Genomic DNA, 14,126 nt, shown 5'->3' on the forward strand with positions numbered 1-14,126 from the left:
TGTTCCACATATATTGTAGTGATTCCCAAACTTGTTTACATATTAAATTCACTGAGGGATCTTTTAAATAACCCGATGCTCAGGTCACACTCCATCTAATTAAATTGAATTCTCTGGGGGTGGAATACAACCACCAGGAGTATTCAAACTGTGCACAGACAACTTTAGGAACTATAGATATGTTAGATTTCCAAGATTTGTTTTCCACACCTCTGTTTTTTCTTCATTGTTTTTAGGTCTGTTCTCCTCTGCACCCAAGACAAGATTCAGAGACACTCAAAGACGCAGGTCAGTCTGAATTTCTCTCCAGTTATTCCCCAAGTTGGGTAAGTTGATAGCTATCCTTCTGTATTCGTTTAGCACAGTTCATATCCTAACCTATCGTTTTGCTTAGTTTTGTTTCTTGTTTCTATTAATCCCTTCATCAACAGTGTGTCTTTCCAGTTCTTTCCATGGCTGCTCACATTTAGGATTTCATTTTGCTTAAGAAACATTAGTTCTCAAACTTGGTTGCACATTGGAATCATATGTATTCACATCCAGAGATTCAGATTTAATTATTTTGGTGATCAGAGGGCATCAGAAATGTGTAACACTTCCCAGATCATGCTAATATACAACCAGTATTGAGAAGTGCTGCTCTAAGGCCTTTTACTAGCCTATTTTTGTGTGTCTGATAATGATAGTAGTTCTCAAGCTTTAGTGTGTATCAGAATCACTTAGAGGACTTCTTAAAATAATATCTGGGTTCCCACCCTCTAGAGTTTCCTATATAGTGAGTCTGATGTAAGGCTCAATAATTTACATTTCTAATAGATTTCCGGATGATACAGATGCTGTCTGTGGACACCACTTTAAGAACCCACCAGATTAGGCTGGGTTAATTGAGCACCTTCCTCTTCCACCTATAATATTGGATTTCTCTAACAGGGGCACTTTTGAAATCTGATGTGTATATTTTATATGCATGTATGTAACTAGAGGTCTTGATTCTAAGACATTGCAGTCACTGAGATCCATCTTTCGAAGTGCTATTTGGCAAACAGCATGTATGCTAAGATGGAAAAGAGGGTAAAAAGGATCAAATGAAATATGCTTACTCAGGTAAATTCACAGATACCTTCCCTTCCCCTCCACCCTCCACTTTACTTGCTGATGTTTCCAATTGCTGTGGATGTGGAAAAAGATGGAGCTAAATTGGTTGAAAATTGGGAAAGATATCACTATGTGGGTAAAAGTATAAACTATAATGTGTATTTGTGCATATTTAGTCCTTAGAGCTGAAATGCCTTTTCTGCTCCCTTGATGCCTCTGTATACCTCAAGGTTGACAGCATCTTAAAGCCTCTGCAAACCAGAAGGATCTTGGTCTTTTAGAAGGTCAGGGTTGCCTTGGCATGCTGACACTGTTTACTGACTGTATTGCATTTTAATTTAGCAATGGCATTTTTCACTTCCATGCAGTTTTTCCTTCCCCTCTTTGTGACTACCTTTTCTAGTTTTATAAATACAACAGCCTCTTGAAATATGTTGAGAATGTAGTTAGGAAGTTTCTAAATTGTTTTTTCTTGCAGTAATTTTCATAGGAAGGCATGAGCTCTGGTTTCTCAGTGTGGTTCCTCATTGTGTGAACAGAAAGTTTGTGTGTTTCTGGTAATTTTTTTTTCCCCTTGTGCTTGTCCTTTCCAAAAGAGTTTTATGCTTTTCTTGTACTGGGAGGGGTGAAGTGGGTCTTGTCAGATTCTATGTGTGTGTGTGTATTCTACTTCAAATCTCCTAGCCAAAGAGAGAAGTTTATTTTTCCTGTCTTTTTCCTTTGCCAACGTGTACTTGTAGCAGCCTGCGGGTATAGGACAGATGCTGAATCCAGAGGCTATATGTTGGGAGGCTATACCACTCAGCTGAAAATTAATGATTATTTATTACAGGCAATAATGATTTGGGTACCACTGAATCTCTTGGCCTAGTGAGGCCCACAGTATCCAGGGCAAGTTGGGGGTCACAAAGCTATCACCTACATCATTGGAATGGCCATTGGTGTTTTTATACTTGCAGAGGCAATTGTGGGAGTCACAGCCTGCTGACTGTCCCTCCACCTACCCTAATCTCCAGTCCTCATCACTTCCAGTTAATGGGCATCTTCATCTTTTTCTCTAGGTCAGTTCTTCCTTCACAGGTGGGGAGGTATAAGATTAGGTAAAAGTTTTCCAACCCTGTTACGAAAAGGGTCAGAGAGTATCTCCTGCAAAGGCTAAAATATTTACTGTCTCTGTCAAAATTATTCATGTCTGCTGTTTCAAGAAAGCAGCCATAAGCAATATATAAACAAATGGACCTGGGTTATATTCCAATGAAATTTACCTAAAAAACAGCCCAGAGTTGGGTGACCCCTTAGATAGTTGGTCTGTTTTCCAAACTGCCCACCTAACCTCTTATCAGTCAACAAGTCTGAAGTTTTGAATATCCTCTTGCCCCAATTTATAATTTGATACAGGATTTTTTTTTCATTTTTTGTTTTATTTGTTATTTCAAAAATGACAGTGGAGGTGAGTCACACATGTCAGCAGTTTGCCATCTTTCCAGGAATCTCTAATGCCTGATTTTTTTTTTTTTTTTTTATGTTCCATATCACATTCCACGATAAAGACCTTTAACATTCTTTAACTCCACATTGATATTTAGTCTCAGGAAATGAATGTTGATACCTGAAGTCTAGTTATTTATTTGTTTTTTGCTGTGGTGTGTCTTCGTTGTTGTATGGGCTTTTTCTCTAGTTTTAGAGACCAAGGACTACATTCTAGTTGCAGTGCAAAGTCTTCTCATAGCTGTGGCTTCTCTTGTTACTGAGCATAGGCTCAATAGTTATGGCACACAGGCTTAGTTGTTCCGTGGTATGTGGGATCTTCCCGGATCAGGGATTGAACATGTGTCTCCTGCATTGGCAGGTAGATTCTTTACCACTGAGCCATCAGGGAAGCCCTGAGTCCAGTTTTTAATTTTGTTCAAGAATTCTCTTCTATACTTCTTTAATAGCAAAACAAAACCAAACCAAAACCAAAACAAACAACAGTGTTTTCTAGGGACAATAAGCTTTTCATGAAGCTTGAAGTTCTGACTCCATGTATTACTGTTGCAAAAAGATTTCTGTGGCTAGAGAAAAACAACTTTCCTTCCAGTTTCTGTAACTTAGAAAATACCAGTACTTGTGTCTCATTCAAGCAACAGTGAAGACTCAAACATCTCCTTCTCAAGGTCATATTTTCAATAAAATCTGAACAGATGAAGATAAGAGATGTTCCCTGGGTGGAAATTCAAGCAGTAAATATAGAATAGCTTCTCTGTTCTAGACACCATGAATGTTTCAAAGGTATAAATCCTAGTTCCTGTCTTCTAGGAATCAATCACGAAGTCGATTGGTTCATTGTTTTTTTCAACACACATTGACTGAGTGCTTATTGCATGTCAGGTTATGTTCTAGGCTCCCAAAACACAAAAATTAAGACATGATCCCTGTGAAGATGTTTATCGTCTGTCAGAGAAGATAGATATGCAAACCAGTACCTGGAACAGAGTGATGAGAGCTGTAATGGAGAAGATCACAGAATATGATGAGTGAACTGAACCCTGCTGGGAGCAGGAAGAATTCAAAGCAGGCTTTTCGGGAGTCAATGAATTTGAATTGATTGGGTTAAATGACCAGGCTTTTCGACCCAGTGGGGAGGAGTTGGCAGGATGTGCACAGTCATGGAACAGTGAAATCAGAGTTAGCCCAGAGAACTCTATGTAGGCAGATCCTCATAATTTTCACACTTAATGGCTACATTTTAACTACTCTCAGCCAACACCAAGGGCTATGATATGGAGTACCATGGAAACTTGCTAATATACAGTTTTGAATTATCTGTAGAGAGAATCTTATTTAATCCCTGTGTCTTCAGCACCTAGGACAGTGCCTAGCAATACTAGATGGGAATGTTTGTTGAACCAGTGATCCTTCTGTTATTGAATGAATACAGCCAAGCTCTTAGGTGAGGGTCGGAGAAGGCAATGGCACCCCACTCCAGTACTCTTGCCTGGAAAATCCCATGGATGGAGGAGACTGATAGGCTGCAGTCCATGGGGTCGCTAAGAGTCGGACACGACTGAGCGACTTCACTTTCACTTTTCACTTCCATGCATTGGAGAAGGAAATGGCAACCCACTCCAGTGTTCTTGCCCGGAGAATCCCAGGGACGGGGGAGCCTGATGGGCTGTTGTCTATGGGGTTGCACAGAGTCGGACACGACTGAAGCGACTTAGCAGCAGCAGCAGCAGCTTAGGTGAGGGTGTAGTTATGATATTTTGTTTTTGGCCTAGAAACTCCTGTGAAAATAATGATTTGAAAATACTATTCTTTTGTACGGGAAATAAGATGGTCCTGGAAAGATAGCATACTGTTAATCTTGGTGATGGAAGTAAAGATGGCTAAAAGAGGCTCCTTATATAGTCATCTCTATCTCATTAAATATTCAAGAAGTTTTGAGTAACTTGTCTCCTCTGTTTCTCTCACAGCCTCTTTCCATACACATGCATGTCCAGTCCATCACCAAATCCTTTGCCTCTGTCTTGAAAATAAAAGCTGAATCTAGCACTTTTCTATATCTCCATCACAGCCCAAGCCAGCATCATCATAGAGAACATTCACTCATAGTCACTTCCTTCCTGGTCCCCCTGCTTCTTTCTGTTAATGAGCCCTAATGGTCTTTACTCCACCAGGAGCCAGACCAGCCTTCTAAAACATAAGTCAGATCACCATCATAGCTTAGAAGCCTCCAGTGGCTTCCTGTGAAATATCCTCAGCCCACTTCTCTCTGACCCCATCATCCACCACTCTCCCCTTGCTCACTGGACTCTAGCTATTGTAGGCTTCTAGTCTTTTTGCCCTACCTCAAACTCAATACAGCCCCTCCATAAGGCTTTTGAAGCTGTTTGTGCCTCTGTCTGAATTCCTCCATCACTTCCATCACTTCTCAGGTCTAGTGCCACCCTGTCCAAGAAGCCATCCCTGATCCCCATGAGGGATAGTGTAAAGTAGCAGTCCTGTCTTCTCCAGAGATGTTATATGTTCTTCTGTTCACTTTTTTTTTTTCATGAACTGCTATTTCTCACTATAAGTTTCATGGGATCACTCTTTGTTTCCTAATAATGATTCTTAACCAGAAATATAGAAAATTTGATTTTTTTAGAGTGAAACTTTGAATTTGAGAATGGCTAGGATCTCTGACGGGAGTTACTCTCTGCTCTGTGTGGAAGCACTAAGGAAGTGACCTGCAGAGCTGTTTCAGGAGGGGACCATGCAACTCTCCCTCAGGGAAAGTCGGTGAAGGTTTTTTGAACCTCAGAAACTGCAATTTTTAGGGAGGCAATCAATATAAGTTTTTATTTTCCTATGATAAATAATAATGGCTAACAACTATATGTCAGCAGTGTAACCTATGAAGTAAATGTTCTATCATTTCCATTTTACAGTTAAAGAAATTGACTAGAGGGAGGATAGGCAACTTGCCTGAAGTCTCACTTTGGCCATTAGCAAAGCTGGGATTTAACTGAGTCCAACCAGCTCCGTGGTCTGCCTGCTTGACCGTTTCACTGCTATGCCTGGGAGGCACAAGGAACGAAGGATGTTTCCCTGATCTCTGTTCCATCACATTCCCAGACCAGATTCAATCTTCCTCTGCTACGTACTTGTGGAACCATATTAGGAGCTTTGTATGACTTTGTTCACTGAAAATATACTCACCATTCTTTCAGGATTTATGGGAGCAGACTGTGTGAAATATAATAAACTGCATTCATTCACCATACAAATCAGCCTTAAACAGGGCAGAAGGATTGAAGACCTCTCCCCGAGTGAGTGATTTTGTAGATTATTGATTTGGGCAGCAGTTTATTTAAACATTAAAACCTTGAATGAAGTAACTTAGCCTGAAGAAAAATGTGTCAAGTGCAGTCCTTGTTATAGCTAGTTTTTCAGCCTCTGAGGACTTTGTAAACTGTCCAGATGTATTTATTTTTTTTTAATATTTTCTCAAGGAAAAAAGAATGGATTGGGAAAGGGAGAATGGGATTTGTCTCTAGAAATTATAATCTCTTTGAAACGGAAACTTTTGGAACGGTGTTTTGATTTTGTTTGCAGAAGCATTCTGTCTTTTGAGCCAGTCCTAAAACCTGAGATGTTGTTATTTCAGATTCTGAAAAATGTAAAATGTCTGTTTCCCTTCTCTATTGCCTGCATACCCTTCATCCATGTTTATTGCAATTGGTGCATGGGCTTGGTATTCTCCCCAAAGGACTTAGAAGAGATGGAGCCACTAATTAACTAGAGTAACTGTGTGCCTGTTTAAAACTGGTGTGTAGAAATTGATAGTCCCTGTCTATGGTGTCACCAAATAACAATTAAACAAACGTTAATGCTGGGTAGTTGTGTATGGTTCACAGATCACTGTTATACATATTTCCTTTGGATGACAATACCACTAAATGTCACTCTATTTGTCTCATGTGTGTTAATTGTGACTCTGTGGCTAGTGTTTACACTTTGTGACAAATAGGGCCTGTATGATATAGATTTTTTAAAAGGTGGGCTCTGGATTCCACTGTTTGCCATGACTATGCAGATTGGGAAAATTGCCTTCACGATTCTCATCTATAAAATGGGAATATAGATTCTGGAAGGAATAAAAAAACTAATATTTATAAATTTGTCAGTGCAGCGCCTCACATTTTTCTAACCTGCATGGTTATAAAAGGTTTCCCTAAGTCTTCAATAAGTTATTATGCTAATCTTTATATATTAGTTGATTTTCTCTAAAAGTGCATCAGTTGGAGAGGATCCCTTTCAGAATTATCAGTGCTTCGTTTCTCAGGAAATGGGATGAATGGGAAAATTAGAAAGGAGAAAATACAAAGTTGATTAAAAACATACGGTCAATTATCTCATGGTGATTATCATGATGCTCCAGTGAGCATATTTAAATTAGAGGCTTTTTGTGTGTATTTTACCATCTTAATCCAGACTAGATCTTGGTTAAGGATGAAAACACAAATAAAGCAAAAGTAACCACAAATAAATTGAAGAGAATGAATTGCCAAGTGTATGTGTAATGAGTTCTGCTCTGTTGGGAACAACGGTTCCCAGCTATATTTTCGGACTGAGATTTCAGTGGGTGGGACTAGAAGACTGGAATAATTTGAGTAAAGTATAAAACGATCCCACATACTGATTTTTTTATTTCCTGTTAATTTTTTCCTGAAGCATAGTTAACATATAATATTAGTTTCATATATGTAATACAGTGCTTCAATGTTTATTGTCTTTGTTATTCAGTCACTAAGTCAGGTCCAACTCTTGCAGCTCCATGGACTGCAGCACACCAGGCTTCCCTGTCTTTCACCATTTCTGGGAGTTTGCTCAAATCCGTGTCCACTGAGTTGGTGATGCCATCCAACCATCTCATCCTCTTTTGCCCACTTCTCCTCCTGCCCTCAATCTTTCCCAGCATCAGGGTCTTTTTCAATGAGTTGACTCTTTGCATCAGGTAGCCAAAGTATTGAAGCTTCAGCTTCAACAGCAGTCCTTCCAATGCATATTCAGGGTTGATTTCCTTTAGGCTTGACTGGTTTGTTCTCCTTGCAGTCCAAGGGACTCTCAAGAATCTTCTCCAGCCCCACAATTTGAAAGCATCAATTTTTCAGCACTAAGCCTTGTTTATGGTCCAGCTCTCACATCTATACATGACTACTGGAAAAAACATAGCTTTAACTGTATGTATCTTTGTTGGCAAATTGATGTCTTCACTTTTTAATATGCTATCTGGGTTTGTCATAGCTTTCCTTCTAAGGAGCAAGTGTCTTAATTTCACGGCTGCAGTCACCATCTGAAGTGATTTTGGAGCCAAGAAGATAAAATGCTTCCATGTTTTCCCCTTATATTTGCCATGAAGTGATAGGACCAGATGCTGTGATCTTAGTTTTTTGAATATTGAGTTTTAAGCCAGCTTTTTCACTCTCCTCTTTCACCTTCATCAAGAGGCTGTTTAGTTCCTCTTCACTTTCTGCCATTGGAGTGGTGTCATCTGCATATTTGAGGTCATTGACTTTTCTCCTCCCAACAATCTTGATTCCAGTTTGTGATTCATCCATTGTGGCATTTTGCAAGATGTACTCTGCATATAAGTTAAATAAGCAGGGTGACAATATACAGCCTTGAAGTACTCCTTTCCATACAATCAGTTTGTTGTTCCATGTCCAGTTCTAACTATTTCTTCTTTTCCTGCATACAGATTTCTTAGGAGACAGGTAAGGTGGTCTGGTATTCCCATCTCTTTAAGAATTTTCCACAGTTTGTTGTGAACCACAAAGTCTTTAACATAGTCAATGAAGCAGAAATAGATATTTTTCTGAAATTCCCTTGCTTTCTCTGTGATTCAACAAATCTTGGCAATTTGATCTCTGGTTCCCCTGCCTTTTTTAAACCTAGCTTATACATCTAGAAGTTCTCGGTTTATGTACTGTTAAAGCCTAGCTTAAAGTATTTTGAGCATAACCTTACTAGCATGTGAAAGAGTGCAATTATATCAACATTTATATACATTATGAAATGATCACTGTAAGTCGAGAAAACCATCCATGACCATACAAAGTTATTGTTGATTATATTCCCTAGGCTGTACTTTACATCCCTGTGACTTGTTTATTTTATAACTGAAAGTTTGTACTTCTTAATTCCCTTCACCTATTTTACCCACCCCACCTCCCTTCTGTCAGGCAACTACCAGTTAGTTTTCTGCCACATGCTAATTTCTTACACATAATAACTGGCCCCAGTCCCTACCAGCGCCTTTTGTTCCTGGATCTCCAACATAGAAGCTCTGATGTATATATTTCCCATTTCAGAACTTTTTCCTGAGCATGTTCCCATAGTAGGAATATGTGTCCACTATACCTCATTCACCTCAAGGTAGGCCTTGAAAAATTATATTAAAAATTATAAATCAGATGCCTTCATATTTATAAACAGTAACATTTTGGAATCGAAATGAAATGTGGTAGAATATGAATAAAGTCTGTTTTTTAGTTAATAGTGCTTTCCCAATGTTTATGTCTTGGTTTTGACAAATGAATCATGGTGACATAGTATATTGACATGGGGGGAAATAGAGGAAACAAAACTCTGTACTATCTTTGCAGCTTTTCTGTATCTCAAGTTAATTAAAATAAAAGGCTTATTTAAAAATGAAATTTGAGATAAATTGAACCTATGTCTTATTTTATAGACAAAGAAACTGAGTTTCAAAACTCAGGGACCTGAGTGACCAAAAGCCTGGTTTCCTGGTCATTTGACACAGTGATACGGTGTTTGGAAATGTATTTAGAAACTGTAATCACTTAACCAACGAGCTCTTTTATAAGAGAAAATATGAGGTTTTCCGCTTTTTTGCCCTGCCATGTCCTCATAGACATTGTGGAAGTCTGTCTCATGGGGTCTGAAGAGGTGGCTACACTAAGGGGTCTGTGTGTGGGGCTAAAAAGTGGAGTCTCTTACCCAAAACCATGTGGCCTAAATTCAATCCAGTGCTCTAGTGCCATCGTATTATGATGCAGGTCCTGGAACTTGGGGTCATGTGGCATTAGAGGTCATGCCCTGAAGATAAGTACAGGTGGGGGTCTCAGGAGCACAGACTTTTCAAAAGGAATGCCAGAACTTTGGCCCAAAACAGTGTTTGAAACCAAATGAGTATACCTTGGCTGCTTGCTCACTGACTTTGGAACCCACACTGGCAAAGAAGCCCATCTCTTTGATTTGCTGAGTTGGGAATTTGATGTCTTCTGTGGGCTATTTTGCTTTCCTACACCTGGTCATACTCCCCACTTTGAGTTCCTGCTGCTTCCAGGCTTCAGCACCCCACCTGCTCGCTCCTAGCTTTCCAACCTCCTGACTTTCCCACTAGTCATTGGCTTTGCCTTCTCCACCTGGCCTTGACAGCTTGCACTGGCCCTGTCCTGCAGTGCTCACTGGCTCTTGACTAGTAAATCACCAAGGACAGCATGTGCAGTGTTAGGAGACAAGACTGCCTCGTTCATGAGAATAGAAACTCCTTTATAAGGGCTGTCACCCCCTTGTTTTCTTGAACCAACACCTATCCTGGTGCTGAGCAGCATCACCACACGTGACCAGCAGGTTGATTCAGCATTGATGATCCCCTCTCTCTTTTTCCCCAATGACCACTAGCTAGATATGACCTCATCATAGTTCTGGTTCTGACTGAGAAGAATCCCAGGAACAAGAAAAATGGGCAGACTGTTGGACAGTAGTGGTGTGAAGTGAAACTCTGTCAGGGAATTTTCCTCTTTGAGTCTCAGATCTCTCCTCTAAAAGAGGAGGCCATTTATTAATGGCTTCATTAGTAAGACTGATTTAGGTTTCTGAGCAACTGCACCCAACAACAGTTCAAGTTATTTCCTCATATATGATGGAATTAAACTGTTATGCAACAATATCAGAAGTGAAGGGATCTCAGTCCTACAGTTTCCTGGACCCCAATTTCCTACAGTTTCCAGAACCACATTTCACAATTTCACCCTGAGTTCTCAAGAGACACCATTACACTGGTAGATTGTAGAATTAGTGAATGGAACTACATTCTCCAGTTTAATCAAAGGATCTTGTAGGACAGCCTGTTCTTCTAACTTGTGTTATTTCAGCCTGAAATTTCTTGGCATTGACATTCTTGTGGTAACCTCATCTCTGAGCTAAAATAGAAAACTTTGTAAAGAGCATGATGGCAGTTTTGTTTGACACCTCAATATGTATATACTGAAAAAATACACTAAGATGTTAAGCAGTGGCTGTATTCTGGAATTCTGAGTATTTTAGTTCTTTTTTTATATTTTCCTTTTTCTCCAATGTATATATTACTTCGATAGTCAGATAAACAAATAGGTAATGTATAAAACATTTTGAAAATCTCATTATTTGCTAGTAATAAGAAATGAAGAGGGTGAGAGAAGAAACAGTTGGAAGACCTTGAGTAACATGTTTTTTTTCATTCTTTCAACAAATGTTCATTGACCATCTAATATATACATACTCGAACTGAGTCTTTGCCAGAGGTACAAGTAAATCAGAAGGTTGACCTGAATTAAGTTGGAATTTAACTAGGAATATACAAATGTATACTAAGCATATAATGTTAGAGTTCATGCACTAAAGGCCATATGAAGCCCTATGCAAGGAGCTTCTGCTTGTGTGAGGTAAAGGTCACCTCAGGGTTATTAGGAAAGACTTCATTAAAGAGGTGGCATTTGAATTGACCTTTGGAGGGTGAGTAGGATTTTGAAAAGTGAAGGTGGAAAGAGGAGATTGTTGATTTCCATCTGTTTCCTTTTTATTCCCTGTAGCATTTGTGAGAGAATACAGAGATAGAAACTCCCCACGGTATGAAGATAGGCCTGTGAAGAGGAGTAGAAATGGTGACACTGAAGATGGGAATTCCACCCTCTTCATGTTTGTATTCCCAGGGCACCGGTCTGGCCATGTAGCGTGTGTGTGTGTGTGTGTGTGTGTGTGTGTCCAACTCTTTGCAACCCCATGGACTATAGCCCACCAGACTCCTCTGTCCATGGGATATCCCAGTCAAGAATACTGGAGTGGATAACCATTCCCTTCTCCTGGGGATCTTCCTGACCCAGGGATCAAAGCCGGGTCTCCTGCATTGCAAGCAAATTCTTTACCATCTGAGCCACCATGGAAGCCCTCCATGCATAGTGACCTCAGTAAATGAGTCAGTCAATGATCAATGAAGTCATAAACCATAGTTAGTAGTAGTGTTGGAGGAGGTCATCGAGAAGGCATAACCACCAGCTGACCTGTGAGGTGGACCTGGGCCGTCAGAGGCTCCTACTCCCTTCTGTGTCCTTGGAATGTACATTCTCCCACCGTTCCCACTGTTCCAAGTGGGAACTTTTCAAGGATGCAGTCTTGAGAGAGTAAGGTATTGTTGTGACCATCTGGATGGTAAAGATGACTGAACCCAGATAAGGCATCTGGGTTAAGATCCTGGTGGGCAGGTGTGGTGATCTTGTGGCTGCCCAAGACAGGCTTCATAAGTTCCCCTATTTATCAAAACTGCCACCTACTAATCTGCCTCTTGCTTCAGTCTCTCCTTGCCCTCTATCTGTGGGAGCAAATTTGCAAACCATCTAGTTGTATTGAATTTCTCTAAATTCATAGAATTACTCACATTCAGTTTTCAGGAGGGACCTGAAAATATATCATGTGAGTTTGTAAAATTTTGATGCATTTTTCACTTCAATGTTCCTAACTCCCCTGAGTGTGCATACCTACTATCCCATGGTGCTCCCATAATTATCTGAAAGTCCTCCATCTTAACTCTGGGATTCAGTTGCTTCACTGTAATACACTACACCGCTCAACTGTACTTGCTGAGGACCACATCTGTGCCTGGTCCATGGTTGTTTCCCCAGGGCCTAACAAACGGACTGCACCCAAGTGGGCTCTACATACATATCTGTGAAATGAATGAATGCCTGATGTCCCTTGATAAAGTGTTGTCATGGACAGCTGTCAATGGGTATGTCAACTTGAGTATAATTAACTATGGACTGGGGAAAGTTTAGGCATCTACTAACTGCCTGTGAGTTTCTTTGGGGACTTAAATTGGGTCATTTACAGAGAATGAAATATATAAGAACAGAATATATAACATATTATTTTGGGTACCAAAGAATGAACCAATAAATACAGGTAAATGCCATGGAATGGGACAGTAGGATCATGCAGAATGTCTTCATGGGGTTCCATTTGTTTGGGAGTGCCTCAGTTTGGTCTGGACTAACATTTTGGTCAACTCTCAGGAAGTGACAAAGTTGAGAGTTTCAGTCCTCTTCCTACATATGAAAAAATAGGGAATAAAAATTGTCTGAAACCAGGTTCTTAACATTGTCCTGCCTTTGCTTAAAACAGGCTCCTTTAGCCTGATTAAGTCCTCTAAAACTGCACCAATACATACCCATGCTAAGTCACGTCAATCGTGTCTGACTCTGTGCAACCCCGTAGACGGCAGCCCAACAGGCTCCTCTGTCCCTGGGATTCTCCACGCAAGAATACTGGAGTGGGTTGCCATTTCCTTCTCCAATGCATGAAAGTGAAAAGTGAAAGTGAAGTCTCTCAGTCGTGTCCAACTCTTCGCGACCCCATGGACTGCAGCCTAGCAGGCTCCTCCGTCCATGGGATTTTCCAGACAAGAGTACTGGAGTGGGTTGCCGTTGCCTTCTCTGATACATGCTCATGACTCCCAGATAAATAAAGCCAGTGATCAATTCTTAACCCTCACCTTGCTTAGCACATCCATGCATTTGGCATGGCTGATTACCCACTCTGATATTTTTTTTTCACTTGGTTTCTAATTTCACTGACTGTTCCACTTCAACCACCTGTTCTGGTTCCTTATTATTTCTTGCTTTGTGTTGAAGTAGATCAAGACTCAGGTGTTGGTCCTCTTCCCTTTATCTTCACCCCTTTCCTATTCTGTCTTAAGACTTTACCAAATGTGTGTGTGTGTGCATGTGTGCTAAGTTGCTTCAGACCTGTCTGACTCTTTGCAATCCTATAGACTACAACCTGCCAGGCTCCTCTGTCTGTGGGATTCTTCAGGAAAGATGGAGTGGGTTGCCAAGCTCTCCTCTGGAGGATCTTCCTGACCCAGGGATTGAACTTGTGTCTCTTACATCTCCTGCATTGGCACACAGGTTATTTACCACTAGTGCCACTTGGGAAGCCCCTTAAGTACCAAATAAGCACCAAAAATTCCCAAATGTATCTCCAATGCAGCCGACTTCTGGAAATTTCCAATTGGAGATACAGACACCTCACTCTTAATGTGTCCTTGCTCACTCCTTTCTCTCTCTTCTAAATTCAATTCAAGATGTATCTTGTTAGTCTTACTGTAAGAAATGTATCTAGATTCTACCACTTCTCACCACTTCCACTACTGCGTTTCTGCTGTGAACCTCCATCCCCTCTCACGTGAATTACTGCCAAGATCTCCTACATGGTCCTGCTTCTTT

General features: G+C 40.4%; 1 protein-coding gene across 6 annotated transcripts in view; it reads left to right on the forward strand.

Annotated features, from left to right (window-relative positions):
- LOC145512873 (uncharacterized) overlaps positions 1 to 14,126 on the forward strand; it is a 606,383-nt gene that overhangs the window by 240,721 nt on the left and 351,536 nt on the right. For 4 of the 6 annotated variants that reach the window (XR_014058882.1, XR_014058879.1, XM_081507587.1 and 1 more), the window contains exon 5: positions 237 to 288. Coding sequence is in view for 3 of the 6 variants with exons in the window: in XM_081507587.1 (XP_081363713.1) it covers positions 237 to 288 (52 nt within the window). In the remaining 3 variants the exon portion in view is untranslated. Of the gene's footprint in view, positions 1 to 236; positions 2,216 to 5,789; positions 8,929 to 14,126 lie in introns of those variants that run through there. The other 2 variants (XM_081507586.1, XR_014058880.1) reach the window with 2 other exon arrangements.

The sequence above is a fragment of the Giraffa tippelskirchi genome, chromosome 7 (assembly GCF_054371585.1).
Source record: "Giraffa tippelskirchi isolate mGirTip1 chromosome 7, T2T-mGirTip1v1.2.pri, whole genome shotgun sequence".
NCBI classification, from domain to species: Eukaryota; Metazoa; Chordata; class Mammalia; order Artiodactyla; family Giraffidae; genus Giraffa; species Giraffa tippelskirchi.